This window comes from Eumetopias jubatus, unplaced genomic scaffold, assembly GCF_037043125.1.
Source record: "Eumetopias jubatus isolate StellerSeaLion01/CBP00866 unplaced genomic scaffold, mEumJub1_p1.0 scaffold_14, whole genome shotgun sequence".
NCBI lineage: Eukaryota > Metazoa > Chordata > Mammalia > Carnivora > Otariidae > Eumetopias > Eumetopias jubatus.
The window spans coordinates 19,080,888-19,108,127 of NW_028274820.1; the positions used below are offsets into that span (position 1 = coordinate 19,080,888).

General features: G+C 34.6%; 2 protein-coding genes across 3 annotated transcripts in view; one reads left to right on the top strand and one right to left on the bottom strand.

The window, feature by feature from the left end:
* The window catches only part of COG5 (component of oligomeric golgi complex 5), a 310,052-nt gene that overhangs the window by 78,572 nt on the left and 204,240 nt on the right, over positions 1–27,240 (top strand). The gene's annotated exons all lie outside the window — the stretch shown is intronic.
* Positions 9,304–12,422, bottom strand: GPR22 (G protein-coupled receptor 22). 2 transcript variants are annotated; one of them, XM_088018534.1, is made up of 2 exons: positions 12,355–12,422; positions 9,304–10,630 (listed from the first exon to the last, which is right to left on the bottom strand). In XM_088018534.1, the coding sequence occupies exon 2, from the start codon at positions 10,603–10,605 to the stop codon at positions 9,304–9,306; it is 1,302 nt and encodes a 433-aa protein (XP_087874660.1). In that variant the 5' UTR covers positions 10,606–10,630; positions 12,355–12,422. The 2 variants fall into 2 exon arrangements, with proteins under 2 accessions (XP_087874660.1, XP_027952494.1); XM_028096693.2 differs by lacking the exon at positions 12,355–12,422 and adding an exon at positions 12,258–12,328.

Below are 27,240 nucleotides of genomic sequence, written 5' to 3' on the forward strand. Positions count from 1 at the left end.
AAATACTAAAAAGCAAGAGTGATAACAGAAGATAATATCAGTGTTATTGGAAAGAATTCTTAGTGAAAAGGTTAATAAGAAATGTTTCCAGGGTGGTGTTTCTGCAATACCATTTGAAGTATTTATTGAGTATCAGTGTCACTTAACTGTTATAAAACAGAATTGGAAATTAAAGTTGTCATAAATTATCAAAGAGGAGCTGAATATTCCCTAAATTGTTTTGATGGCACAAGGGAAATTATAATAACAAAGGAAAATATTTAACTGGACCCATCTACCTAACTTGAGTGACATCTGTTCAAAAGATGCACAGAATATAGTTTTTAGTATAGTTTATAGTTTTTAGTATTTTCACTGTAATTATTTTAAAAGTAATTCTTATCCCTTATGTATAGTATTATGTTTTAATAGAACTTTTGTTCTGAAATGAGCAAAAATGTGCCTGTACAGTACTTTTGGACAGAATAAAGTGACACTACAACACATGGTAGCTGTGCAGTTTCACAATTAACTGAGTGTTGGAATGAAGTAAAAGTCAATAGCACTTTATAGTGTCATGTTTCATGTTTGGTACCATTTAATCATCTGAGTGTATGGTTTTTAAAGGAAACTTTAAAGGCCTAGATAACTTCTTTTAGGGAAATAAAACTTTAGGAAGATAGACTTGGCTCCAACCCTATTTTATTTCCTACAAGCTGTATGAAGCACAGCAGGTCGCTTCTAACTTCTCTGAGCATGTTTTCTCATCAGAGGAAAAATATCGGCAAGACTACCCTCTCAGTCTTGGTGTGAGGATTCATAAGATGATAACCTAAAGAATTAACACAGTAACTCGTTTATTACCACAGTAAGCATTCAGTAAGGTCAATTATGATTATTATTGAAAGATTTTTCACAGAGATAACTGAACATTGTGGATTGAGATAGTGTGTGGAATTCTAGAGGGAGAATAAAAATTCAGTCCTGTTTCAGGTTTTCAATGCTATAGGTCAACAAGCCTTGCAGTATACCTACTATATGCCAACTACTGTGCTAGACCTTTTTCTAAGTCACTAATATTCATATTTCCATAATTAATTTCCTCCTAACATGAAAATAGTGTAGGAGTGATTAACAACTAAATACGTTAAAAAAGGGAAATGCCTGGGGAAGAGGCACCAGTTGAGTATGGGTCATCAGTTCTTCAAGGACCATCTAACTTAACAAATGTAGGACTGTGTACAGCTGTGCTCATTCACTTAGGCGACAGCATTTATTGAGCACTAACAGTGCACTTTCTTGACAGTGCTGCACAAATAAACCCTCATCACTCTCTCCCTTACTATGCTTTAACTTTCTCTTAGCATTTACCATCATCTGTAAGTTCAGTGAAAGCCAGACTTCAGTGGTTCTTATTCCTACACCTGGCACATAGTAAATGCTCAATAAATATTTCTTGGATGAATGAATGAATGAATCAGTGAATAAATAAATAAAATTTTAGTTCTTAGGAAGCAAATGTCCTGCTGGATTATAGTATATATAATTCAACTAAAATTTTATTTGTTAAAATGAAATAAGCTTCAAACTTTTTTCTTCAGGAAGGCATTATGGCCTAAACTGAGTTCAGAGCTGCTTCTGTACCTTTTCATTATCGGTCACTTGACTTAATCTGTCACTTTGATATATATTCTATCTTCTAGTATAGAAAGTAGTGGTTCTTCAGCTTTAGTGCACAAATCACCCGAGAGTACTTATTAAAACTTATTAGTCAGAACGGCAACCACAGATATTCTGATTCATTAAGTCTAAGGGGGGAGGGACAGAAATTGGAATTTCAAACAAGCACCATAGAAGAAGATTCTGATAGAGGTAAGTTACGTTTTTGTTTTTATTTTTGGTACAATCCACTGATTTTAATCGGATACCTCCAGTTTTATGTGCGCTCATTTATGTGTATGTACGTGCGTGTATGTTCAATTCTGTGCATTTTTTAAATAACGTATTTGTTTCAGGGGTACAGGTCTGTGATTCATCAGTCTTACACAGTACACAACGCTCACCATAGCACATACCCTCCCCAATGCCCATCACCCAGCCACCCCATCCCTCCCACCCCCCCTACACTCCAGCAACCCTCAGTTTGTTTCCTGAGGTTAAGAGTCTTTTATGGTTTGTCTCCCTGATTTCATCTTGTTTCATTTTTTCCTCTGCCTTGTTTCTCAAATTCCACATATCAATAAGATCATATAATAATTGTCTTTCTCTGATTGACTTATTTCTCTTAGCATAATAATACCCTCTAGTTCCATCCACGTCATTGCAGATGGCAAGATTTCATTTTTTTGATGGCTGCATAATAGTCCATTGTGTGTGTGTGTGTGTGTGTGTGTGTGTGTGTGTGTGTGTATATATATATATACCACATCTTCTTTATCCATTCATCTGTCGATGGACATCTTGGCTCTTTCCATAGTTTAGCTATTGTGGACATTGCTGCTATGAACATCGGGGTGCACATACTCCTTCGGATCCCTACATTTGTATCTTTGGGGTAAATACCCAGTAGTGCAATAGCTGGGTCGTATGGTAGCTCTATTTTCAACTGTTTGAGGAACCTCCATACTGTTTTCCAGAGTGGCTGCTCCAGCTTGCAGTCCCACCAACAGTGTAGGAGGGTTCCCTTTTCTCTGCATCCCCACCAACATCTGTCGTTTCCCGACTTGTTAATTTTAGCCATTCTGACTGGTGTGAGTTACATTTTGAAAAATACTCTCCTAAACAAGATACATGGGGTCGGAAGTTTAAAAATTGTTCACTTCAATTTCACTAATATTTACTCAGAAGTTGGTATGTATCAGGCACTTTTTGGTTACAAAGGTTACAGTAGTATTATAGACTCTTATTGTACTGGGGGGATTAAAGACAGTTTTATAAAGTTAGGTAGCTATAGTTTGCTAGCATTTTGTTGCTTATAACAAGTGACAGTTGGAAAAAATTTAATAGCAGAAGAAAGACTACATTTTTTTATTAATTGGGTAAAATGTTAAAATGTAGACTATGTAATGTCTACAATGTCTAAATGTATGTTACATTTCAGCCTGTTTTAAGACATTAGCAATTTTAGGGGCTCCTGGGTGACTCAGTTGTTAAGCATCTGCCTTCGGCTCAGGTCCTGATCCCAGGGTGCTGGGATCGAGCCCCACATTGGTCTCTGTGCTCCACAGGAAGCCTGCTTCTCTCTCCCCCACTCTCCCTGCTTGTGTTCCCTCTCTTGCTCTATCTTTCTCTGTCAAATAAAGAAATAAAATCTTAAAAAAAAAAAAACATTAGTTTTAGAGTGAAATGCGTATCTTTGGGTAGATAACCAATATACAATATATACACAGTATGAAGTATATGACAGGTGGGATTGTGTGTAATATTAATGGATGTGCTATATATATATATATATATGTCAGTCTCCTATGTTTCTCACTCTTCTAGTCTGTGTCTAATGTCAGAACTCTCATTTGTTAGCATTAACATTTTTAAAAATTTATGTTAAATTAAAAAATTTTCATTTTGCATCTGTTATTAGTATTGTATGTCCATAGCTGTCTGAGTGGAAAGCAGTTATCTATGATCTTAATAAGATTAATTAAGATTCTCTTGCTCCTTTTACTTTCTGCCTTGAAAAATTGGTAGATGTGCTTTGGTAGTCTGCCTTGCTTAATGCCTCTCAGAAATATATGACATACTACTTTCATGGAAGCAGGGTGAGGAAAATGACCTCAATCCCAGATAGACTCAGCTCTCCTCCTTTATCTTACTTGATGCTTCAGGGTTTGATAGTGGTGGGAGTTGATATTGGTGGCAGTGACAGGAATGACAGCACTTTTTACCACTTGCTGGTGGAAGTACAAAGCTGTCATGCTTGAAAGCCATGGCTACAGCTTATGGAGGTCTGTTAAAAAAAAATGTGTGAATAGAAGGGTAGAGATACTTAGGATTATTTTCACACATTATTTTATCATGAGCAAGGGGATAAATATTGTTTAAGTTTGCTCAGCTCTTTCTCTCCTGCAAAAATTGAATATTCTTTAAAAGGTGAAAGTTTTCATATTAAGATGAGCCCAGTTTTCCATTTACTTCTCCATCTCAGTACCCCTCTGTTCCAAACGTTTATGAGTTGTTGTAACATCCTAATTTGTATTCTACTTTGAATCGTGAAAAATGTTATTATATTACTAATCTGCCCAGTTTATTAACTGGGGTTTCTTTAAAAAAATTGCTTTTTCATCTTTTTGAATGCTTTTTAGAAAAAATCTTCAAGGTAGTTTTCTTCTGTGAACTCTAACCCACAATGCTGTATTCCCATTTTATTTCTCTAAGAGCTCAGCATCTCTGCGTATTTTAGATCTTTTTCCCACCTTGTCTAGGTTTAATTACCTCCTTTTTCCCTCTTTTATAATATGGCCCAAGCTCCCTTTTCCCCTAACATTTATTATTAGTCATCTCATGTTTAGCTTTCTTGAGTTCACTGCTGTCCCATAGGGAGATTACTTACATTCACAAGGAGTACATACAAGTGTACTTTTCTGAGATGTAAAGAAAATAAGCTCCACAAGTTTTCTTTAGTTTTTTTTCTTTCTCATCTTATTTAGTGAAAAGGAAGAAAAAAAATACATTATGTCTTTTTCCTTGCTTCTTCTCCCATTTAGAAAAATAACCTGTCTTACAATTTGACAAGTTACCTTACCTTTTTCAAGATGGTCTTGAAATGTAGCTTCAAATTATTTGATTATAATAGAAAACAATTTAAGTATTTGATATTTTGTCAGTCATTTTTTAGAAATATTGCTATATGTTTTTTAGTTTTTAAAAATTATTTTTATGCAGTTAATAAAGAATGAAGGAGACGTGCATATGATGAGTTGGATAGATATTCATAATTATGAGGAGCAAAGGATGATATTTATATTTTTTGCTTTATATACCTTGGCATTTTTCCATTGTGTATAAGTTTTTGTAATTAAAAAATTACTGAAGAAGAAAATATGTGTTTAGTGGAAAAACTGAATAAACCAATATGCAAAATATAGATACTTTAAAACATCAGTTTGAATTTTTCATTTTGAATAGTTTGTAATAACGAGAACATTTTTTTAAAGATTTTATTTATTTATTTGAGAGAGAGAGAATGAGAGAGAGAGAGAGAGCACATGAGGGGGGGAGGGTCAGAGGGAGAAGCAGACTCCCTGGCAGAGCAGGGAGCCTGATGCAGGACTCGATCCTGGGACTCCAGGATCATGACCTGAGCCAAAGGCAGTCGCTTAACCAACTGAGCCACCCAGGCGCCCCATAACTAGAACATTCTTGAATAATGTCATTTATTTCACTTAATTGAATTTTTTGCTTTGCCAGAAATTCTTTCTGGTTTTGTCCTTGTTATCCATGTACTTTATGCAAAACAATTTAAAAGTTCTTAGATCATTGAGGATAATCTAGTTTTTATGGTTTTTTTTTTTTTTTGGCCATCATTTTTAATTCTTCAGTTTCCTATACCAGTTGTCTTTTTAGTCAGTTGATGTACCCTATTGATTCTGTCTTCACGTTGCCTGTCGCATGTGTATGCTCCTTTGCACAGCTACTGCCCGCGGTTTGCCAGGCCTTTCATTACCTGTCAGGGTGATCGCCGTGGCTTCCCATCTTCTGTGTCTTACCCAGCCAACAGTTTGGTTTCTCAGTTTCCTGAGACCTTCTGGTCTTACCCAATCAACCCTTTCTACATATTGCTGGTTGATGGATTGATTTGTAACTCATTTATCATTGTCTTATTCCCCTGCTCAGATATCTCTGCTGGTATTTAAAGCCTTCTTTCTGTTTTTGGACCCACTTTAACTTAGCAGATCAACTTCTCACTATTATATTACTTTTCTTCTAAAGAGAACAATTCACCATTTCCAGATCTGCTTCAGTAGCTTTCCTCAACAGTGCTTTTATTTATATTGTTCTTAAATCCAACATAATTCCTTTCTTCTTAAGTTTATTAAGAAGGTTGCTTTTTTTTTTAGTAGTATTTACTGCATTCTGCCTTTTAGCAGGTATTGCCAGACTTTTAACTACCTTGATTCTAGGTTAAGTTTCCAGGGTAATGACTTTATTCCATATGAATAAGCGTATCTGCCATAGTGCCTTCTACATTGTAAGGATTCAAATATTAATTGAATTACAAAGCTTACTTAAATGTACAATCAAGTTGTAATGAAACTAAATGTTTTATTAACTTTGGAAAGTAGTCTTCAAATTACCCTGTTGACTAAAGCCTGATTAAGCACCTGTTTTCTTATCTTCTGGTTTTCACTTTTCAATCTAATCTCAGTAAATGAGGAGTTTGATTTTTAATGCCCAGAGAACTTAGATTTTGCTATCATTTTATTTGGGGGATTAAAAAATAGACAAATAGGCCACGTACCTAAAAATTGGCTTATCATGGTGAGAAGTACAGAAATATTATGGATGGCATTTTTAAAAAGCATAATTGTAAATTCTTAAATTTTCATAATAGGTTTGAACATCTGTTGGGACTAATTGGCAGACTAATGACCTCTTGGAATTAGCAAGCAATGAGTGTTCCATATCTTATTGAGGTTTGGTTAGTTTTTAAAATAATAGTTCTTCTGTGGTTTTGAAGAACTAACCCCATTAATTGTATATAAATTGATGCCTGTGTCTGTGATTTGTGGCATATGGGTGGGAAAAAATATCATTTTAAGAAGGATCCCATATTGAGTTTACTGTTACCTCTATTGCTTTTGCATTTACAATTTTCATTCTAAGATGAAAAATTGGCATTAATATTTTTTCCCATGAAATTATTAGAAATACAGTGAAAGACATACACATTTTGGTGAAGCCCATCATGAGGAAAATAAAAATACTTCACCTTTTCATAGAACAAATGCTTAAAAAAAAGTTGTCTAAGCTTCTCATTCTCTCATTTAAGCTGAACTCAGTAATTGTAAGCATATTTGTGACTTGTTTTCAAAAGCTGAAACTTTAATATAAATATTATTTTGGTTTACATATTACATACTATTTAATATTAAAAAGCTGTTAGAAATTGTTCGGTAGGTATGAATTTTCTTTGTTGTAAATCAGTGGGTGTAATTTTAAGTACCTGAAAGTTCATTACAGGAGGGCAAAAATGCTTGTTAATTGTCTGTTCCAGAGTCAAGTATAGAAATAATAACAATTTAGAAGGCAACATTATAATATTTGCCATTTATTATTTTGTTAGATTTCTTATTACAGAGAATAAGAGGGCACGAAAGCAGTTTAAGCAAATATATTTAAAAATTTTTTTTAACTGAGTTCTTTGGCATGCCTATAGACTTGAAGATTAAAAATATTTAAGACACAGAGGTCTTCTCTTAATATGAAAATTCTAAAAATAGTGTAATTTTTATGAAGATTATAAAACTAAATACAATTATAATTTATGTTTGGAAGTTTATAAAATTAGCTGAAAAATTTTTTAATGGTTATATTAGGAGATATTCTGTGCCAAATATGTTTATTGAATGAAAAAATTTTTAATACCCTTGCCTACGAAGTCTTAATTTCTCTACAGGGTTCTGAAAAATGTCTTACTTTCTTATGCTACATTTTGTCAAATTGAAGCATTTCTTTAATTCCATAAAAGTAGAAAACAAGACAGAAGGATACCGTTCCTTTGCCAAGATTTGGTATGTTAACATTATCAGAAATAAATCACTGTTAAATATCCCAGGATCCTCAGTGAATTCAAGCTATTGCATGGTGCATATTTCCCTCAAGAATTAATGTATTCAGTAAACTAGACTGGGTCAATCTCAATCTCACTTATTTACACAAAAGTGATATATTATTGAATTCCTTGACATAAAGTTTTATTTAAAGATGAGTTGTTACTTGATTTAATGGATACAGTATTAAAAAAATAGAATAAAAAGTTGTACAGTTAATTATAAGGTAGCAAGAACTGTATTTGCTTATTTAAGTAACTTATTGCTCTTTTTCAGATACAGTGATAATTAGCACTCATTGATAGATTATTGGATTATAACAGTTGGAAAATATTTGTTTGATATGAGATTCCCAAACCTGTTATCTATAGTTAGGATTAGTAATTTTCTAGTTGTCCAACATGAATGGAAGATGGGAGACACAAAGATTAAAGTTAGATTAAGTGGTGTAGAGTAAAAAAATTGACAAGATTTATTGCCACTTAAATGATTTTAAGAGTGGAAATAGAACTATTGTATTTTGAAACATTTGGAAGTTATAGTATAGGAACCTTGTGTAAATTTTATTACTCTAAAGTTGCTATGTATCTAAAATTAGAAATCATTGGCTTTGTGAAGCTTCTCTACAGTGATAGAAAGTCTTTTTTTCTTTTATTCAGATTTTAATAGTTGACTTCTGTTATTCAAAAAGGCTGACTTGAATAAAGTTAGGAAGTTAGTTTATTTTAATGCACTGGTTTTTACCAGTATATTAATCCAGAGCGTTTGGCTTAGACTCAAGCAAAGTGAGGAAGGAAGAAAGAGGCTGGTGCTTTAGTTTTCTTCCTTCCCTTTATTGTCAGTTTATTTGTATATTTATAGGCACAGTGCCCTTGATCTTAGAAAAATCAATCTCTTTTTTCATAATAAACTTGATTTTCAAAATTTCCCTATCTTAGAGTGTATATACAGTGTTGTTTCTTGGTTCTTGAATTTTAAAATCCTGATAAATCCTACAATTTTCTGTACTCAGAAAAAAAAAAAGGTAAAGTTTCACACATAGTTCATTATTTTTGATGCATCAGATATTATAGCAGGTAGACTATACCAGAGAACATAAGGTAGTGACATAGAAAATCCTGAATTATTTTGTTTGGAGACCATAATTTTTGCTCTTATATTAAAGTGCTTGTCATTTATATAAATATATCTATAGTTTGTGGCTTAGAAACAAATACACTTCATAAAAAAAAGAAAAGGATACCTGTGTCAGTTACATTTTGAAGTTATACACTGTTTTAAGGCTATGTATTTATTATTTAGAAAATATGACTTACATGAATATCTTCTGATGGACATAATATTGACAAAATATACACAATATTACTTTAACAAACTGCCATGCAACAAATACATTGTAATGAAGAAATTGAATATATATGACCTAATCTAATCTTGACATTTACATTGAAAATTTACAACATAACCAATACTTAAAATGTTTTTTCTTATATTTGGCAGTAATTTCATTTTTTTTACAATTTAAATGTGGGCTTAATGAAACTTAGATGTTTCCCTAGTCTGTGACAACCTGAGGTACTAAGCATTTTTCTCTTATTTCACTATCTTCAAAGGTAATTTTTTTGTTTCTTTTAGGATCGATCCAAGAATTGTGTATTACAGCATTATTAGGCAGAGGATCAGCTTCCACTATGGAAACAACTCGCTTTTTCATTTTACTTTTCAAGACCTTTTGAAATTTTTGTCTAGTAAATGCATATAATAAAGGGTGAAATATAGTTGTTCCGTAAGCCATGACTAGAAAACATAACCTTAATTTTACTAAAAGGTCACTTGGGCCTAAACATAAAATGGTGGTATTTAAAACAGAAATTGGTGTCCAGCAGAGAAGAAATGTAGAAATAATCAATAAAGACATCCTGAAGACTCTTTTTTGCCTTTCTCGTCGTTCACGGTGTCGTTTCACAGCTCGCCGGAGGGCAATTATTACTGAGACTGAAGTTCTTACGCCAAAGACCACATTTCTTCCACCACTGCTTTGTGACAGGTCTGTAGTCTCACGCTGCGTGGTTAGAGAAAGTGTCTTTTTCTTTCTTGCTTTCTTCTTCTGCCCTGTGGAAAATCTTGTGCCTATTCGAATATTAAGAGCCTGAAGGATTTTGGTGTATGTGATTAACATTACTATGACAGTGAAAAAGAATATTGGGATCTGTACTAGCAGGTGATAATACATTCCCAGTTCAGTGTAGTATTCATTTGTACTGACACACAAAAGTGTCTTGTTTTCCCACGTATTTCCACTTTGAAGACTGAAAAAATTTACCTCAATAAAGGGAATCAGGAAAGAGAAAAATGAAAAAATCCAAATGGATATCATTAGCATTACAGCTCTGCCCATTGTCAGAATTCGGTTTGCAGGTTTTACAGAGATGTCATATCTGTCCAAAGTGATAGCAAAAACGTTGATTGCTGTTGAGACACTTGCAAAAGATACACAGGCCTCATGGAAACAGCAGATGAGAGCAGTGTTACTCTCCAGTGAAAGCAGAAGGATAACTATTGTTAGAGGAATACATCCCACACAAATTATTACATCAAGTACATGAAGATTCATTGTAATAATGTTACTGACAGAGTTGATTAAGTTGGATTTCATGCAGTAAAGTACCAATACGGTGAGGTTGCTGCCAAGTCCCAACACGATTTCTAACATAAGAAATCCAGTGAGAGACACTTGAAAGCTTAATGGATATGATAGTGGTTGGTACATATTGGTGTTGATGTCATCAATGTCATCTCGCACTGTAATGTTAGATTCAGACTGCATGTTGATTTCCAGAATGGGAGAAAAACACATTCTTTTGGAGCAGTTGGTGTTTTCCCTAGAAAGTGAAATAGAATAAACTCTTTTGATATTTGGCAATTTAAAGGACGTATAAAACATGTGTTCCTTGTAAAAAAAAATCTTTTTATTGTGTACTTGGCTTAATTTTTAAGTTTCTAAACTATTAATGGCAAAGGTAGAATTAGAATCAAGGTTGCATTGTTTTGCTATAACAGGAGATTGGATTCTCCCCTTGAAGGTGACTGTATGGGGAATACTCCTCTATAGTTCAAAATTAGTTAATATCTCAAAAAGATTGTCCTCATTTGGGTTTTTCAAGCTTATTGAGATACAGTATATTTTTGTACAGTAAAACTACCCAGTACACAAAACTAATTTTAGCCTGGTGTTTTAAGATTTCATTTTAAACTGTTGTGCGTAGGTGGGTAATAAATGCTATCTTAATATGTTCTGGCATAATTAGTGTAGGTGTAATTATTCTCGTGAGATTTCAAATGAACAGGACAAGTGTTCATTTAAAATGATAAATGGCACAGAGCACTAGTTGTTTAAAACCATTTGTCCATGTTCTTGGTTGAAATTCTTAAGAGTCTACAGTGTGCTTGGGGATATTTGGAGCTATTTCCCATAGAAAGTAGGCAAATGATAAATATTACATATTTTGTAGTGAAAATGCTCACTGAACTTTATAATGGACAAACTTATGTTATAAAAATTGGATGAAAAAGGATATGTTAAAGTATAACACCACAAAACTTGGTAAAAGAGTACTAAACACTCCAATGAGTGATTTATTTTGTGACCACACCCTCTCATTTATTGTGGAAGAAGGAAATTGAAATTTAATATAATGTTAAGAAATAACCATTTTTGGAGTTGTTTAAAAGACTGTATCAGTTAATTTTATTTGTTTAAACAGGATTTTTAAAGTAAAATACGAAATTTTGGAAAAGGAGTATCTGAAATCCATTTTCTGAGGAATCTTTAAAGTTTACACATTCCATGTGAAACCTTTTGTATAAATCACCCAGTGTGTATAATTTTGAGGAAAATTAAAAAAACAAGCTCTTTTGCCAATTCATGTAAATCTATAATGTATAGAGGGTTAGAATAATTTATAAAAATAATGTCTGATTTTCTGGGCTAATATGTCAGTAATGAGTATATTCACTTAAAATATAAAATCATACAACCAACTATATTTCACATTTCAAGTACAGCATTTTGACTGCAAAATAATAAACATAAATTATAAAGGCTATAATAATTTCCAAAATTCATGTTAACCTTTAACTTTATGTAACCTTTGACAGCTTTTAGAATACAATTTTATTTATCCATATTATTTTAGGGGCCATATTTCAGAAACATAGATAACATTATTCCTTTTGAGCTTGGTATAAGGTATTACCAGAGGCATATACTCAAGTGAAAGTCTTAGCTAACAGTGAAATCCTATAAAAAATGGAAAATTTTAAGTGTGCCAAATTTTCGGAACTGACAGATTAAACATCAGGTCTTTGTCACATCAGTTAGATTTATAATCAGATAAAACAAAAGTGCCAAGTTAGAGGGTAACTAAGTAAAATGCATCTCTAGAGCAAGATTGTTTTCTTTTGTAAATGTTAAACAGTGTGGTGGGGTGCATGCATCTTCTGACCTACCTGTTTGCTGTTGCCTTATGGGCCTTTTGGCTCACTATAGCAGTTTTTCACAAATTGATACATGATGTCATTGACAGATTTTGACATGAATTTTTACCTGACAACAGTGAAGTAGCTGTGTTTTATTTCATGTCTTGTAGAAATTCTTTCATTTTCTCTCCAGTACTTCAAACTGCATGAATTGTGAGATTTAGTTGGCTGATGAATTTCTAAAGACCAGTACAAAATATTTGTGTTTGTTTTGCCTTAAAAAGTCACGACCAAGAGAAACTTCCTCAAATGATAGGAATTATATTTCCCTTTGAGGGAATATATGATAGTCTCTCTTTATTTTCCAGAACATGTGAAAACATAAGGTTTCTAGCTTCTAAAATGTATTTGGACATCCTTTTGTTACAAATGTAAGTCTGTTTCTATGGCAGTCCTTGTTAGTTTGAAATGATTTCTTGATCACATAACTTGCTTTATATTATAAATCCAGTCCATGTTCTTTTGATAAAAACCATCTGCTATTTAATTTGATTTGTTTTCATTAGAAGAGGATACATAGTCATAAAACTTAGATGAAAAAATCCTTTAGTAATATCAGCTGCTACGAATATCTGAATATTTAGTGCAGAAGAAAATTGATAAAGCTTTATTTAGCTTGCTGTTAATGTATGGCATTCTCTTTTTGGCATTCTGTGCCTCATTGTTTCTTCAGGAAACAGCTCCACAATCTTGGTATGTTAAAGTGTAAACTCCCCCTTTAAAAATGCTCACGATTTTGTTTTCAGGCTTTTGCAGTTAAATTGTTTTTCTTTTTGTGTCTATTTTATATAGCATCTTCTTAGGATGACTACTGTCCATGTGTTATATCCCAGCAGTAATGTGGACCTGTATTTTCTGGTTTTAACTCCTTAATGCCTTAAATTCATGTGTTCGAAGAATATCCTGCAGTTTATGGTTCAGGCAGCTAGGAGATGCTTGATCAGATGCATTCTTCATATTGTCAGTTGTAAATACTGAATTAGATGCTGTGGGCCCTTGTGAAAAAGAAAAAAAATGGTTAATAGGGTTCCTAATAATTTCCAATTAACGCAAAGTTACTTTAGTTTTGTTGACTTTAACACCATACACAGTATTCATTATCAACATAAGTAAACTGTATTAGTAGAGCCACAGCTTATGCATAGATTTAAGGGATTCTTTAAATATTTTCTTTTCTTAACAGAGATTGCAAATATTATGTTATTTAGTAACAGAGGTAACATAAATATAACCATGAAGGAAAGCAGTTTTAAAACTATTTTCTGCTTCAGTTCAGAAGCTAACCTGTTTTCAGAGATTATGAGCAGTTAGCATACACTAAACATACTGTCATTCTCTCTTGTCTTTACAATAAATTTAACACTATTTCCTACTGGGAAATAGTGTAGCTTGCTTAATTAGTAGCACATGGTTTGAATATTAACTGATTAAAACAAATTCCACAATTAGATGCTATAAATTTCCACCGATGAGTTGTTCGTGTAGTTGAAATGTAAAAGGTAATGCAAAATGTAACTGCAAATTAAATAATTTTCAGTGAACATGCCCAATAATGAACTTAACCTAAAAGTGAGTAATAAATAATAGCTAAATAGTAAACCTGGTCCTTTTAAGAAATATAAGCATTTTTTGAGCACTTGAGAAAAACTATACTGATGACATTAAGACTATTTAGTAGGTCTGAAGTGACTTAAAGCTGATGTCTTCGTAGTGAATCAACAAAGAAAATTTTTGGTATTTAACATTACATCCTTAAAAAAGTACACTGAAAATGTCATGTCTTAAGTCGATCTAAAAAATACATGTTTAACAATAAATAGAATTAAGCAAATAAACTGTTAAAATTTAGGTTGAAATTTTTCAAAGTAATTTTACCCCACTATGCCAGTTCAAAAGCAGCTTATACTGTAATAAGGGAACACATCTTACCTCCGCTAAAGATTTGATATATTCCTGATGTAGTTGAAGCGTTTCCAGTTTTGATTGATTCATTTGGTTCACTTGTTAGCAGAGGACTGGGGGAAGAGGGTCATAAACATCTCTTCAGAAAAGACCTTAATGAAAATATGTGTCTGTACTGTGCCATTGTCTCAGCAGTACTGCTAATGTATGGAACGTGTGGTGCTGCTTAGAGGCTGCTGCAGTCTCTCACTCTTCCTACTGTGAAATCAATAAGCATCTGAAAAACGTAATGAAGTAATTGAACATACTGAAGGCTTCTTGTCTCCAGAGACAACATTTAGATTCAGTCTCTCTAAAAAGGAATGGCACTGCTTTTCAGAGGAAAGCCTGTTCTGGGCAGCTTTTGCAGAATGACAGCCTACCTTGTCGCTTCTCCCCACTGCAGAGAGATGCAGTGCATTCACTAATTTTGATTGGTCAGTTGTATTGGGCTTAAACCGTGCTTCATATGTATAGCAGGGATTTCCAAACCTCCCCCCCCCCCGCTGTTTTATATAAGGATGCTTTTTTAAAAGGCTATATTTATAAGTGGTTGTATGCTGCTTTTAAATAGAATATGAGTAAATTGGTCTTTTAAAAATGTGTATTCTATTCTGGTTTGTTGTTCACTTATGCCAAACAAAAAATGCAGGAGGGTGGAAGGGGGCAAGAAAGAATTACACGGTAAAAAGTGTATATTCTTTATGAAGCCTAGATGATTGCGCTCGAGAATATTTTAGTTGTAATATATGTTTTTGGTTGAGATTCTTTGTTCTACAAATAGAAAGCCACTGCATCTTTACTGTGAACCACATTGAATTTCAACTAGTTTGTTTGTATTCAAGTCATCTTCTCTGTGTATTTCAAATTGTTGTGAGCATCTCAAGGTGGTAAACCTTGTTATGACTGCAGGATTCATTCAGGTGTTCATTCATTCCATTCATTCATTCATTCATTCATTCAGAATATTAATGAAATTGTTCCAAGGTGGTTCTACTCTAAAATGTTTTTTTAAAATTCTATTACTATTAACATAGTCTCAATGTATAAAGATTAATCATGTGCTTTCCTTTCAGATCACTTCTCCATCTTCACCTTTGATAACCCTTTTATTTAGTGGATATATACTGATCATTTGCCACAGTATTTTATTTCAACTGGCTATTTCTGTTTTTAACCTGGGCACTTTTAATGGATTGCTGTACCTTAAATATTATATGTAGCTATATGCTAATGTTATTGGGTAAACAAACATATCAGTAAAGGAAAAAGGAAGTTAGTAGTTATGTGTCTTCATAAGTTATATAAGGCTAAATTATTTTAAGATAGATAGGTTGTCGAGAGAAAAACAAGTAGAAGTAATTAACTTAAAATATTACTTTAAAATTAAATTTCTATTAACTTTGTTTACCTACTCAGTATTGAAGAAAATGCTTTTTTAGATCTAAATATATGAAGTGGCTGGATTCTGTTGACAAAATAGAAGACCTTGCAAATGACTGAATTATTATAATATTGATCACTTATTTCCATTATTTTAGGAATATTAATATTCATTTTTAAAAATGTATACTAAATTTTTAATTTGTAACTGGAATTGTTCTTTTATAATTTTAAAAAGCAGCATACATTTTTGTAATCTTCTAGTAGTGTTTTAGCTTCACAGGGGGCTGGCTGAGTAGTATATGAGTTTTGAATTACATTTGTATAGAAGTTGAGAGTGATGTGGTGGAAAATTTTGTTGTGAATTCCTAAAATTTTATGCACAGCTTTGGTAATGCTAAAAATTAAAATGTTGTTGTGCTACTTTTCATGCATTTTGAAGGTTGCAGAAAAGGATGTTGTTAGAATGCCAACCATGTTGAAAGATAGTGTGCAACCACACTCACACACAATGTTATTTTAAGGTTTAGACTAAAACCAGAGCTTCAAACTAAAATTGGAAAAAAGATATTAGCTTCAATTAAAACTTGTGGTGGGGACAAGAAATCATTAACGTAGTGAAATCACAGAGTGCTTTTCTGCCAAAGAGCTCAAGTATGCTTACGTTTATCATCAAAATATCCCTGTGGAGTAGAGGCAACCAAGGCACAAAGAAGTTTAATGACTTGAAGAAGTCTAGGTAAGTTAGTAGCAGAGCCAGTGTTGGAACTCTGGAATCTCCTCCCCCCTTCGCCATCACCCCATAGTTGGCCCCCTCTCTGGAAAATTCTGAAGATACTTGGGACTTAAAATTGGATGATCTGGGTTCAGTCACTGCTTATTAGTTATATGACTTTTGGCAAATCAGGCATTCTTTGGGACACAATATAGCTTTGATTCTTTTTGTTGAAGTTTATTTCTGTGTTTTCTTTAGCTCTCTGTAATACAGTGTTTCCAAGTTATACTCAGACTATTTTGAAAAAACAAATTCTATCTCTCTAAGAAATAATGGCAGCAAAAAAGCTCGGATTTGGACATTGCTCGTTTTTCCCTGTGCAAATAAGTGACTTGTGATTAAGGATATACAAGATATCACAAACAACAATGATTTTTATTGCACACAACATTTAGTATAGTTTTCCTTTTAAAAACCCTGAATTGGTTTAGTGATTTCTTAGCAGGATAATCCTAACTTCCTTTGTTTTGTTTTTAACAGAGATGAAAATATCTAAACCACTGGATTCAGAATTAGATTATATTTTAGTGAAAAATTTAGTGTCAAATTACATGTCAGAATTTACAAAGATTCTTATTTCCATAGTAACAGAGTTTTACACTTGTGCATTTAATATATTTTGTATTTATACAGGATACTAATTTTGAACAACTGGTGACTTAAGACCAGATTTTATGTTATAAAATAATTTTATAGGTTAATTATTAATTAGCTAATTAATAACCTAGAAAAACAGTTTTAGCTTGCACATGATAACTAAGCAGTAGATATGAATCTAAGCCCCCAAATATCTCCATTAAAATCCTTTCACGGAGTTCTGTTTTTTGTTGTTGTTGTTATAAGTATTTTGACTGCATAGGAATTTCAATTCCTAACATTTTTGATATGGGAGTCTTCGATTTTTAATTGTATATATTTGTTCCTGTAAGTTTGAACAGCCATGAATGTGAGAGAGTAATTTGTTGTTCACTTTTACATTGCACTGTTGATATCAGGTCATTCTTAATCCAGCTTGTGTCTGATTCTGATGCTACTTTTTTGATGATTTCTGAGTTTGTAAGTAAAAAAAAAATTCAACTTTGTGAAATATTGTAATTAGCCACTACTGAAAAGTGCTTTGAAACAGTTTGTAAAATATATGTGCAAAAGCAGTTTCTAATTGCTGAAAAATCCACTTTTTAAATTGTATTGCTTCAAGGGTGCTTTTTCAATGAATACTTGACATAACTAACATTCACCTATCTCTGATACTAAAGCCCAATGAAGAAAGGATTATTTCGGTTTAAAGGCAATTCAGAAATTTCATTTGGCTTCTCAGCTTTAAATTTCTTTCATAACAAATGTTTTACCAGAAAAATAGAAATGGACCATCTGCTGAAACCTTCACCAAGTGGGGAGTAGCCAAGGTAGTAGAGTCAACAATGTTGGTGATTCATTATTGGTGTGAGAATAATTGAAAACTGATTATAATTAGATAAAGTACATGCATAAGAATTGTACACTTTTAACAGAAAACTCCACAAAATGTTCCTCCCCAGCCTCCTGCTTCACCTAAGTTGGACATTTAAAATTTTTCATTTTTATTTTTTATACTCTGTATTTTTAAGTCATTTACCAGCATCATATGTATTATAAAAATAAATACATGGCTTTCCTTTCCATTTTCTCATCCAAACCTAGATTTTGGACCCTGTGACTATTACTACTTTTTAGTTTGTTGTCCTAATGTTGCCATGCTGTTTCAGGGGCCTTGTCTAAGTTATTAACACCCGTGCTCTCAATTGTTTGGGTTTCTGTTTTCACTGACTTATATTCCTCTTTACATTCTTAAATATTATGGATGCTTTTTGTTAATGTTTTTCTCTTATATTTATATCAAAGAATTACACAGTCATGTTTGTGCCTCTTTTCCTCATTGGCTTCTCTTCTTGCTTTTCTGTTGCTTCATTTTCTTTGTATAATTCTCTTTTGTAGTTTATTTTGCAGAATCACATTCATTTCTGTGTCCTGAAACCAAGTCAGTCAATGAACTAGATAATATATTTAACAAAGCTATGGCAAATCCTCTCGTCTGTGCTGTTAATGAGTCCTGTGATCTGGTGGGAGATGTGGAATGGTCATGAATGAACTGGTGGTCTGTTAGGTACTACTTAGGGCACCTGTTTAGGAAAATGGATACATTTTCACAGTTTACTGATAATAGTTAAAGTCTCTGCTCACTGGTGACTTTGTGCTATTAAAATACAGCAATATATCTTTAGTTACTGCTACTTCTAGTCCCTATTTAGGGATATACTATCTACAAAAAGTACTGCTGTGATTTTGATTGATAATGCAGACGACTTAAGGATCACTTTGGGGGAGAATCGACTGCTTAAACAATATTGAGTCTTTCAATTTATGGACATGGTGTTTATTATTTTTAGATCTTTGATTTATTTTGTCAGTGTTCTATAGTATTTAGTTTATGGATCCTGCACGTATTTTGTTAGATTTGCACCTAATTATTTCACTTCCTTAGTGCTGTTGAAGTAGTACCTAATTTTTTGAAACAAAATTCCAATTTTTAACTTTTTGTATATAGAAATAGGGTATTTTCTTTTTTATTGACGTATCCTGCAACTTTACTAAACTCATATATTAATTTTGGGGATTTTTTTATTTTTTAGATTTTATTTATTTGACAGAGAGAGACACAGCGAGAGAGGGAACACAAGCAGGGGGAGTGGGAGAGAGAGAAGCAGGCTTCCCGTGGAGCAGGGAGCCCGATGTGGGGCTCGAACCCAGGACCCTGGGATCATGACCTGAGCCGGAGGCAGACGCTTAATGACTGAGCCACCCAGGCGCCCCTGGGAATTTTTTAAAAATGAAATCCATGGGGCGCCTGGGTGGCTCAGATGTTTAAATGTCTGCCTTTGGCTCAGGTCATGATCCCAGGGTCCTGGGATTGAGCCCCACATCGGGCTCCTGACTCAGCAGGGAGCCTGCTTCTCCCTCTCCCTCTGCCTCTCCCCCTGCTCATGCTGTCTCGCACACTGTCTGAGTGTGTGTGTCTCAAATGAATAAATAAAAAATAAATAAAATGAAATCCATTGTATATTCTGTACAGGTAATTAATATCTTCTGTAAATAGAGACCGTTGACTTATTCTTGAACCACGTGTGACTTTCTTGTGTTATTGTCCCGCTTAGGACTTCTGTTATTAGATTTGATAGGAGTGTATTGGGAAAAGCACCCTGCCAAGAATCCTGAGCATTCCTGAATGTCCTGGGGTATGCTGGGTATTGCTTGGTATACCAGGATTGCAAAAACCTGACTGTTTTTTATCTGGTCCAGTTCTCAGGGTTACATTTAAAGGTAGCAACCCGGAGGTATGCAGTAATGACTCCCCAGGTAAAGAGCAGACTTGCTTCTGCTTGTTATAAAAATGGTAAATTTTCTAAGCTCAGTGTTGTCTGGCTGTAATGCAAATCCACTGTATACAGAGTATTCACCTAGGCCCCTCTGCCAAGGGAATTTGAATGGGAATGTGAACTGTCACTGACCTGATCCTCTTACTGCTTGCTGTGTCATGGGTATTAAGGTACTTTCTTTGTGTCCCAGGCATCATATGTCTTCTGCCAGCATCCATGACAAGAACAGACTAGCTTCATAGCTTGCAAGTAGAGTAAAATCCTAGACCCTTCATGAATTTTGACAGTTTTGGAATAAGGTCATGATGTTGACAGAAACATGACTTCCTGCAAGAAAAAAGACAAGTGCCCTTGTGGGCCAATTTAGGGGATATGAGATCCAATAGCAAATGCTCTTGTTGAAGTGGGAAGCTAGTAGATCTCCTACTGACTTACCCGTTAATGAATATTTAGAGGCTAAGCAGTGAGAGGTAGAACAGAGCTTCCTGAATGATGCTTTGGTTGATGCTCACTCGCTAGGCTAGAGAAAGAAAGAATGTTATTACGTCAATAAGGCCGTAAGCCTCTGGGCCCTAGGCAAAAGGCAGTATTGGCTGTAGCTGCTGAATCAAGGGGTCCCCAGACTAAAATACAAGGTGTCAGCAATGAGGATGGGTAGACTGAATACATTATTACTTTATTTGTTGAATTCAAGTAGGCAGTTTGAACATATATGTAAGTCTTGCTTATTGGTGCAGAGCTACTCTTTGTGCCCTCTGATTCCTCTCTTTCCCTTTAATCTCAGCTGCTTAAGGTAAAGCCTGGTATGGTACAGAACTCCAGGGATGGGGAGAATTCAAGCTTTTACAGTTCTGTTGGATAGGGTGCCCAAGCACCATCCTACCTGGTCCTATGGGGAGAAAGCACATGAGATGGCAAGGGAGGCTGAAGGCTCTGAGGGCTGCATGGTGGAGCTATGGCAGTGTGTACAGGGCAAATTAAGGACGCCCAGGCTCTTGCAGGAACTGGGAGGCATGCGGGAGGAAGTGGCACGGACCCTGGGGTGAGGAGTCAAGCGGAAGAAAAGCCTCCCACCACTTTAATCTTCCTCTGCAGGCTAGCTAGCCTCCCCCACTACCCCACTACCATGTGCTCCCCATGCTCCTGGTCAGAAAATAATGTCTTCTCCTGGCAGCGATGGCTATAGTCCCTTTTGTGTATGTGTTAAATTCCTTGGTCTATGTTCCTGCAGGGGGGGAAACAGTCAAATTCAAGAAAAGCTAGAGTGTGGGTGGAGTCTCAGGGCCTGTTCAATATACTGTTGTTCTGGCTTCCTCTGCCAAATGTATATTTGGTATTGCCATTTTTACTTCTACATGCTTACACTGTGAATGCTTATGAGTTCACAGGAGATTCTTCCATTCGTGGGATGCTGCATGTCCCCTCCCTGAGTGATCCAGCACAAACAGTGGATTATCCCTAGAGGACAGAAAAGAAAAGTCACAGCTTTAGTTAAAGACACAGGGCTGCTAAGGTACTCAGGCCATTTCTTAGTACAGCAGTGCCACCTGCCTGACCCAGCTACCAAGTGCACCTCTTTTGAAAAGGCGTACTGCTCAGGTCTCTTTAAAACTACACACCTGACCCATAGACTCCTTGCAACTCTCTGGCATAATATTGCCATTTTGAGGGTAGGTTAATTCAGACTTAACAATTAACAAGAAATGGACCCAAGAAATTTCACTGATCAAATGAAAATGGTTTGTTCAGTGATGCAGCCAGCCTGGCCTTAGTGTCATCTTGGTGTTGCATGAAGGGGTGGAAGTGACCCCTTTTGGGAGAACCTTATCTCTTACTCCTGAAATAGCATCTCTCACTTCTTAAAGCAAAGACCCTGGCTTAGTGGGGCCCTTGATTCACAGAAGTTCCTATAGATACCTTGGCCTGGTTCACTTATAGTTCAGCCCAGATATAAGCTGATAGTATCCATTTTGCTGCTGCAGCTTTTCAACCAGTACCAGCTACAGAAGACAGAGTGGATGTCATCACTCGACTCTGTTCTCATAGCTCTGACTGATAACACCCCTTGATGAACATTGTAGGTGTTCTTAAGGACTCTTGAACTTCTTGGGCTGTTTCCAGTAGCCCGGCCTTCAGGTGTGCCACTTGGAAGATCAACAGATCAAAAATATCTGTCTTTGGGGTTGCAAACTATGGAAACAAATTGTGGCTGTCAGTCAGTTTGGCTTACTCAAGGCTGTACTTCCCGGATTGCTGCCATTTCTACCCAGATCTGTTACTGTTTTGGATATAGCAACTTATCCATCATAATGGACTGGGCAGCCACTGTGTCCTGGGTTTTTGGAAAGGGGACTTCTCAATGTCCCTTCCCTACTTCCACTTGTAGGACTAACTCTTTTTTTTCTCCCCCAGAGGTATAGGTTTTGTTTTGTTTTGTTTTGCCGTTTCCTTTCCCTAGCTCTAATGGGTTTTCAACAGTGTCCAGAGAGTGATAGGATTTGTTGCACTTCCTTCAGTGGTTTCAGGCCTTTTTCCCCCCTTGTATTAGAGATGGTGGAAAGGATCCAGGCTGGACTTTATGCGTTGCTCTCAGTGGCTGCTACTCTCACCACTCCCACGCCAGGAGGGGTGCTTTCCCTAGCCTTTTCCTCTGCACCTAATATGTATGTATGTATGTATGTGTGTGTGTGTGTGTGTGTGTGTGTGTGTGTGTGTGTGTGTGTGTGTGGTGTGTGTGCGCGCGCGTGCGCGCGCGCGCGCCTGGTGAGGTTTCTGAAGAACATTTGTATACGTAATGCCTTCCCTTTTTTGTTTGTGGCCTCCATAGGTTATATGTCTCTTGCTAGCACACATTCAGTCTCTAGCAGTTCATTAACAGCTTTAGCTGACTTACTTTTACTGGTACCTAGTATTGTTTTCCTAAGGGTGCTCATGTCCTATATGTTCTTCGAGGCACCTGTTATTCCTTAGAGTTTGAGTTGTTGGTTGCCCTTTAACCTCAGCTGTCCTGGCAGCTATTTACCATGATAATAAGTTAATGTCATGACCCACTTGGTCATGGTAGAATACCCAATAAGATATTGCATGATTTTATTTGCAAATATTTTGGTAAAGTCTTTTGTCTGTATATTCATGAGAGATACTGATCTGCCATTTTCTTTTATTGTAATGTTTTTGTCTGGTTTTAGAATGAGGACAGTGTGGGATTTGTAAAGTGAATTGAAAAATGTTTTTTCTTTTTTTAGTTTAAAAAAGTCTGTGTAAGATTGAAACCAGTCCTTCATTAAATGTCTGGTAAATTCAAAAGAGAAAATACTCGAGCCCAGGAGGTTTTATGTTATTTAAATCTTGTAGTTATAAATTCAAATAATTTAATAGATGATGGATTCAGAGTTTCTATTGTGTCTGTTTTGATGATAAATAAAGTTGAATAACTTGTTTATATCATTTAATTTGTCAAATTTATTAGCATCCATTTGTTTTTAACAGTTTCTCATTATATTTTAATATCCGTAGGATTGGTACTGTATCTCCCTTTCATTACTGATATTGGATATTTGTATCTTCTTTTTTTTCAGTTTGCCTAAAGGTATATTAATTTTATTAATCTTTTCAAATAACCAACATTTGGTTTCACTGTTCTTAGTGAACAATGTTTTTCTTATTATTTCTATTCTATTGATTTCTGCTCTTACCTTTAGTATTTTTTTCCCTCTGCTACTTTGGTGAAAGTATCTTTAATAGACTTTAATCTCTTTTTATCTAATGTGTGCTCAGTACAGTTTTACCTATGTCTCACAAATTCAGTTATGTGTATCACTCATTTTAGTATGCTTTTTAATTTCCGTTGTATTTCTTTGCTGACACCTGGGTTATTTAAAAAATTTTTTCAATTTCCAAATATTTGGTAATTTTACTGATTTTTTTATTATTTATTTCACATTTAATTCCATTAAGAGAACATAATTGGTAAAATTACAGTTTTAAAAAATGTATTTAGGTTTGTTTAATGGCCCAAAATACAGTCTGTTTTGGTGAATGTTCCATATTTGAAAATAATGTGTTTTCTCCCATTGTTGGGCATAGTGTTTCTTAAATGTTAAATAGGTCAAGTTGATTGATAACATTGGTCCCATCTTCTCTAGCCTTCCTGATTTTATGTTTGTTGTACTAGCTTTTTACTGAAAGTAACTTTTTATTGAAAGAGGAGTTGTAAAGTTTCACTATAATTCTGGATTGGTCTATTTCTCCTTTGATTTTTTCCAGTTTTTACATCATCTATTTTTACTGGACATGTACAATCATGTAACTTTAAGAGTATTATGAAATGTATGTCTTTAACCCTAATATTCTTGTTCTGATGTCTGCTTTGTCTGATTTCAGTGTAGCTACTACAAGTTTGTTTTGTGGTTTACATCATACATATTTTCCCAGTCTTTTATTTTTAACTCTTCTGTATCTTTGTTTTAAGGGTATGTTTTTGCAGATGGTAATAATTTGTTTTGGCTTTTTTTTCCCTATTCTGATTTCTATCTTTTAATTGGAGTACAGAGCATTTACAGTCAGTATTATTTTCCATATCATTAGATTTAGGCCCTCCATTTGACTTTTTTTTTTTTTAAGATTTTATTTATTTATTTGACAGAGACAGAGAAGGAACACAAGCAGGGGGAGTGGGAGAACAGGCTTCCCGAGGAGCAGGGAGCCCGATGCGGGGCTTGATCCCAGGACCCTGGGATCATGACCTGAGCTGAAGGCAGACGCTTAACGACTGAGCCACCCAGGCACCCCCACTTGACATTTGTTTTGTTTGCTCCGTGTGTTATTTGCTCATTTTTTCCTTCCTTTTCTAACTTCTTTTGGATGGAGTAATTTTTACTATTCCATTTTGTTTGGATTTTTAGTAACGAATAAATAAAATGGAGCAATAAGTAGTCTGACTCATTACCTGTATTTTTTTAGTTTTCTTATTTTAGTGGTTGTTTTAGGTTTTATGATATACATGTTTAACTTCTCACAGTCTATTTATAAATTATAGATCACATCATATATAATGTTAGATCCTTATTATCATATCACTTCCTTTGTCCCTCTTCCATCTTTTGTGCTGTTTTTTAGAAATGTTTACTTTTGCTTTACAAACTTCATAACTGTTACTTTTTTTAAACAATCATCTTTTAAGTAAATTCTTAAGAAAAAAATTTATATTTATGCTTATATAGTTGACCTGTAAACAACATGGGGTTTGGGATGCTGACCCCCATGCAATTGAAAATCTGTGTATAACTTTTAACTCCCCCACAATGTAACTACTAATAGCCTATTGTTGACTGGAAGCCTTAATGATAACATGCACAATCAGTTAACGCATATTTTGTATGCTCAATGTGTTGTATACTGTATTCTTCAAGTAAGCTCAAGGAAGTACGTTTACAGTACTGTATTTACAAAAACAATCTGTATAAGTGGATCTACACAGTTCAAACCTATGTTGTTCAAGGATCAACTGTATTTACACTTTCTGACACTTTTTTTTTTTTTTAAATCAGAGATTCTGGTATTTTCCTTCGATTTGAAGAGCTTTGACTTTTTTTGTAGTGCAGGCTTTCTGGCAATAATTTCTTTCTGCTGTTGGTAAAAATGTGTTCCTTTTGTCGTTTTTGACTTATTTTCCATTTGTTTTTGTTTTTTATTTTTTTTATTATGTTAAGTAAATCACCATACGTTACATCATTAGTTTTTGATGTAGTGTTCCATGATTCATTGTTTACATATAACACCCAGTGCTCCATTCAGTACGTGCCCTCTCTAATACCCGTCACCAGGCTAACCCGTCCCCCACCCCCCTCCCCTCTAGAACTCTCAGTTTGTTTCTCAGAGTCTGTAGTCTCTCATGGTTTGACTTATTTTCACGTAATGTAGAGAACTATTTTTTTCTTTGATCATTTAGAAATTATTTTGTTGTTTTGTGGAATGTGTAGTTTGTGATGAGGAGTATAGTCATTCTTAACTTTTGTTCTTTGTTATGTAATGTATCATTTTCCTCTGTCCCCTTTCCAGATTTTCTTTTTATTTCATTCTATCCATAATTTCACTGTGATGTGCTTTGGTGTGTTTTCTTTGTGTTTCCCTTCCTCCCTTGCTTGGGGCTCACATAGATTCTTGGGTCTGGGCGGCTGCTACGGCTGCTGTTATGTGTTCTTGGTTTTTGGCTTTCTTATCAAATTTGAAAAAAAATTCGTTTTTCAAATACTTTTTCTTTCTCACATCTTTCCTCTCCTTTGGGACTTTGATAACATATATTTTAGAATCCTGGTATTGTCACATGTACCACTGATGCTGTGTTCATTTATTTTTTTTGTAGTTTCAGTTTGGGTGGTTTTGGGTAGCTCTCATTTCAGGTTCTTTGATCTTTTCTTTTGTAGTGGCTGATCTGCTTTGAGCACTTCCAGTGACTTTTTCAGTTCAAATACTGTGTTTTTCAGCTCTAGAGATTTTATGTGATCAATTTTTATAGTTTCCATTTCTTTTTTCATTGTGTTCATGTTTTCTTTAACTTTGTATTCATAGTTATAATAGATATTTTACGGTCTTTGTCTCTTAATTCTGTCATCTTTTTGCAGCTTGATGTTTCTAATTTTTTTTTTTAGATTTTTAAAAAAGTAATCTCTACATCCAACACAGGGCTCGAACTTAAAACCCCTGAGATCCAGAGTTGCACGCTCCACCCACTGAGCCAGCCAGGCGCCCCTCTAATAAATTTTGATTGGATACTGGCCATTGTATTTGAACACTATAAATGGACTTTGTTGTCTTCCTCTGCTTAGCTTGCCTTTTTCTATTATTTTGACCTGCTTCCCCTTCCAGTTACCTCAGCCTTCCTTAACTCAGATTTGTTCCTTGACCTCATCTGTAGACCATTAGTTATGCTTTGCTGGGGTTTTCCCTTATGTTGTAGGGGAACGTGTATTTAGGCAGAAAGCCTCGATAATTCTAGAGCTCACTTCATTTGTTTCCTAGGGGTCACAGCCTTGCTATTCTGTTGTCCAGGATCTGAAAACAGTAGCATAAAGTTTGTCCAGCTTTCCAGTTGCTAGGGTAGGTCCTGTACCAATTACTCTATTACATTGGAAGCAGAAGTTCCAAATTTGTTCTAAAAACTAATTATCCTGTAATTTCTTTTAGTAATTTATCATGAACCATCTTGGGGCATTCTTTTTACTGCTGTCTTAAAGTGATTAAACTCTTTGTTTTACTTTTTATGTCTTCTTATGTTACAGTCTAATAATAGGCTGGTGATATTTTGTGTCCTGTAATTTAGAGTCTTTGCATTTAAAATATCTACCCTGGACAATTTTCTTTCATAAGTGCCTCTGTTACTACCCCCCCACCCCCCCCAAAAAAGATAACAGTGCTAGAGAAAAGCTCACATTAGCTATGC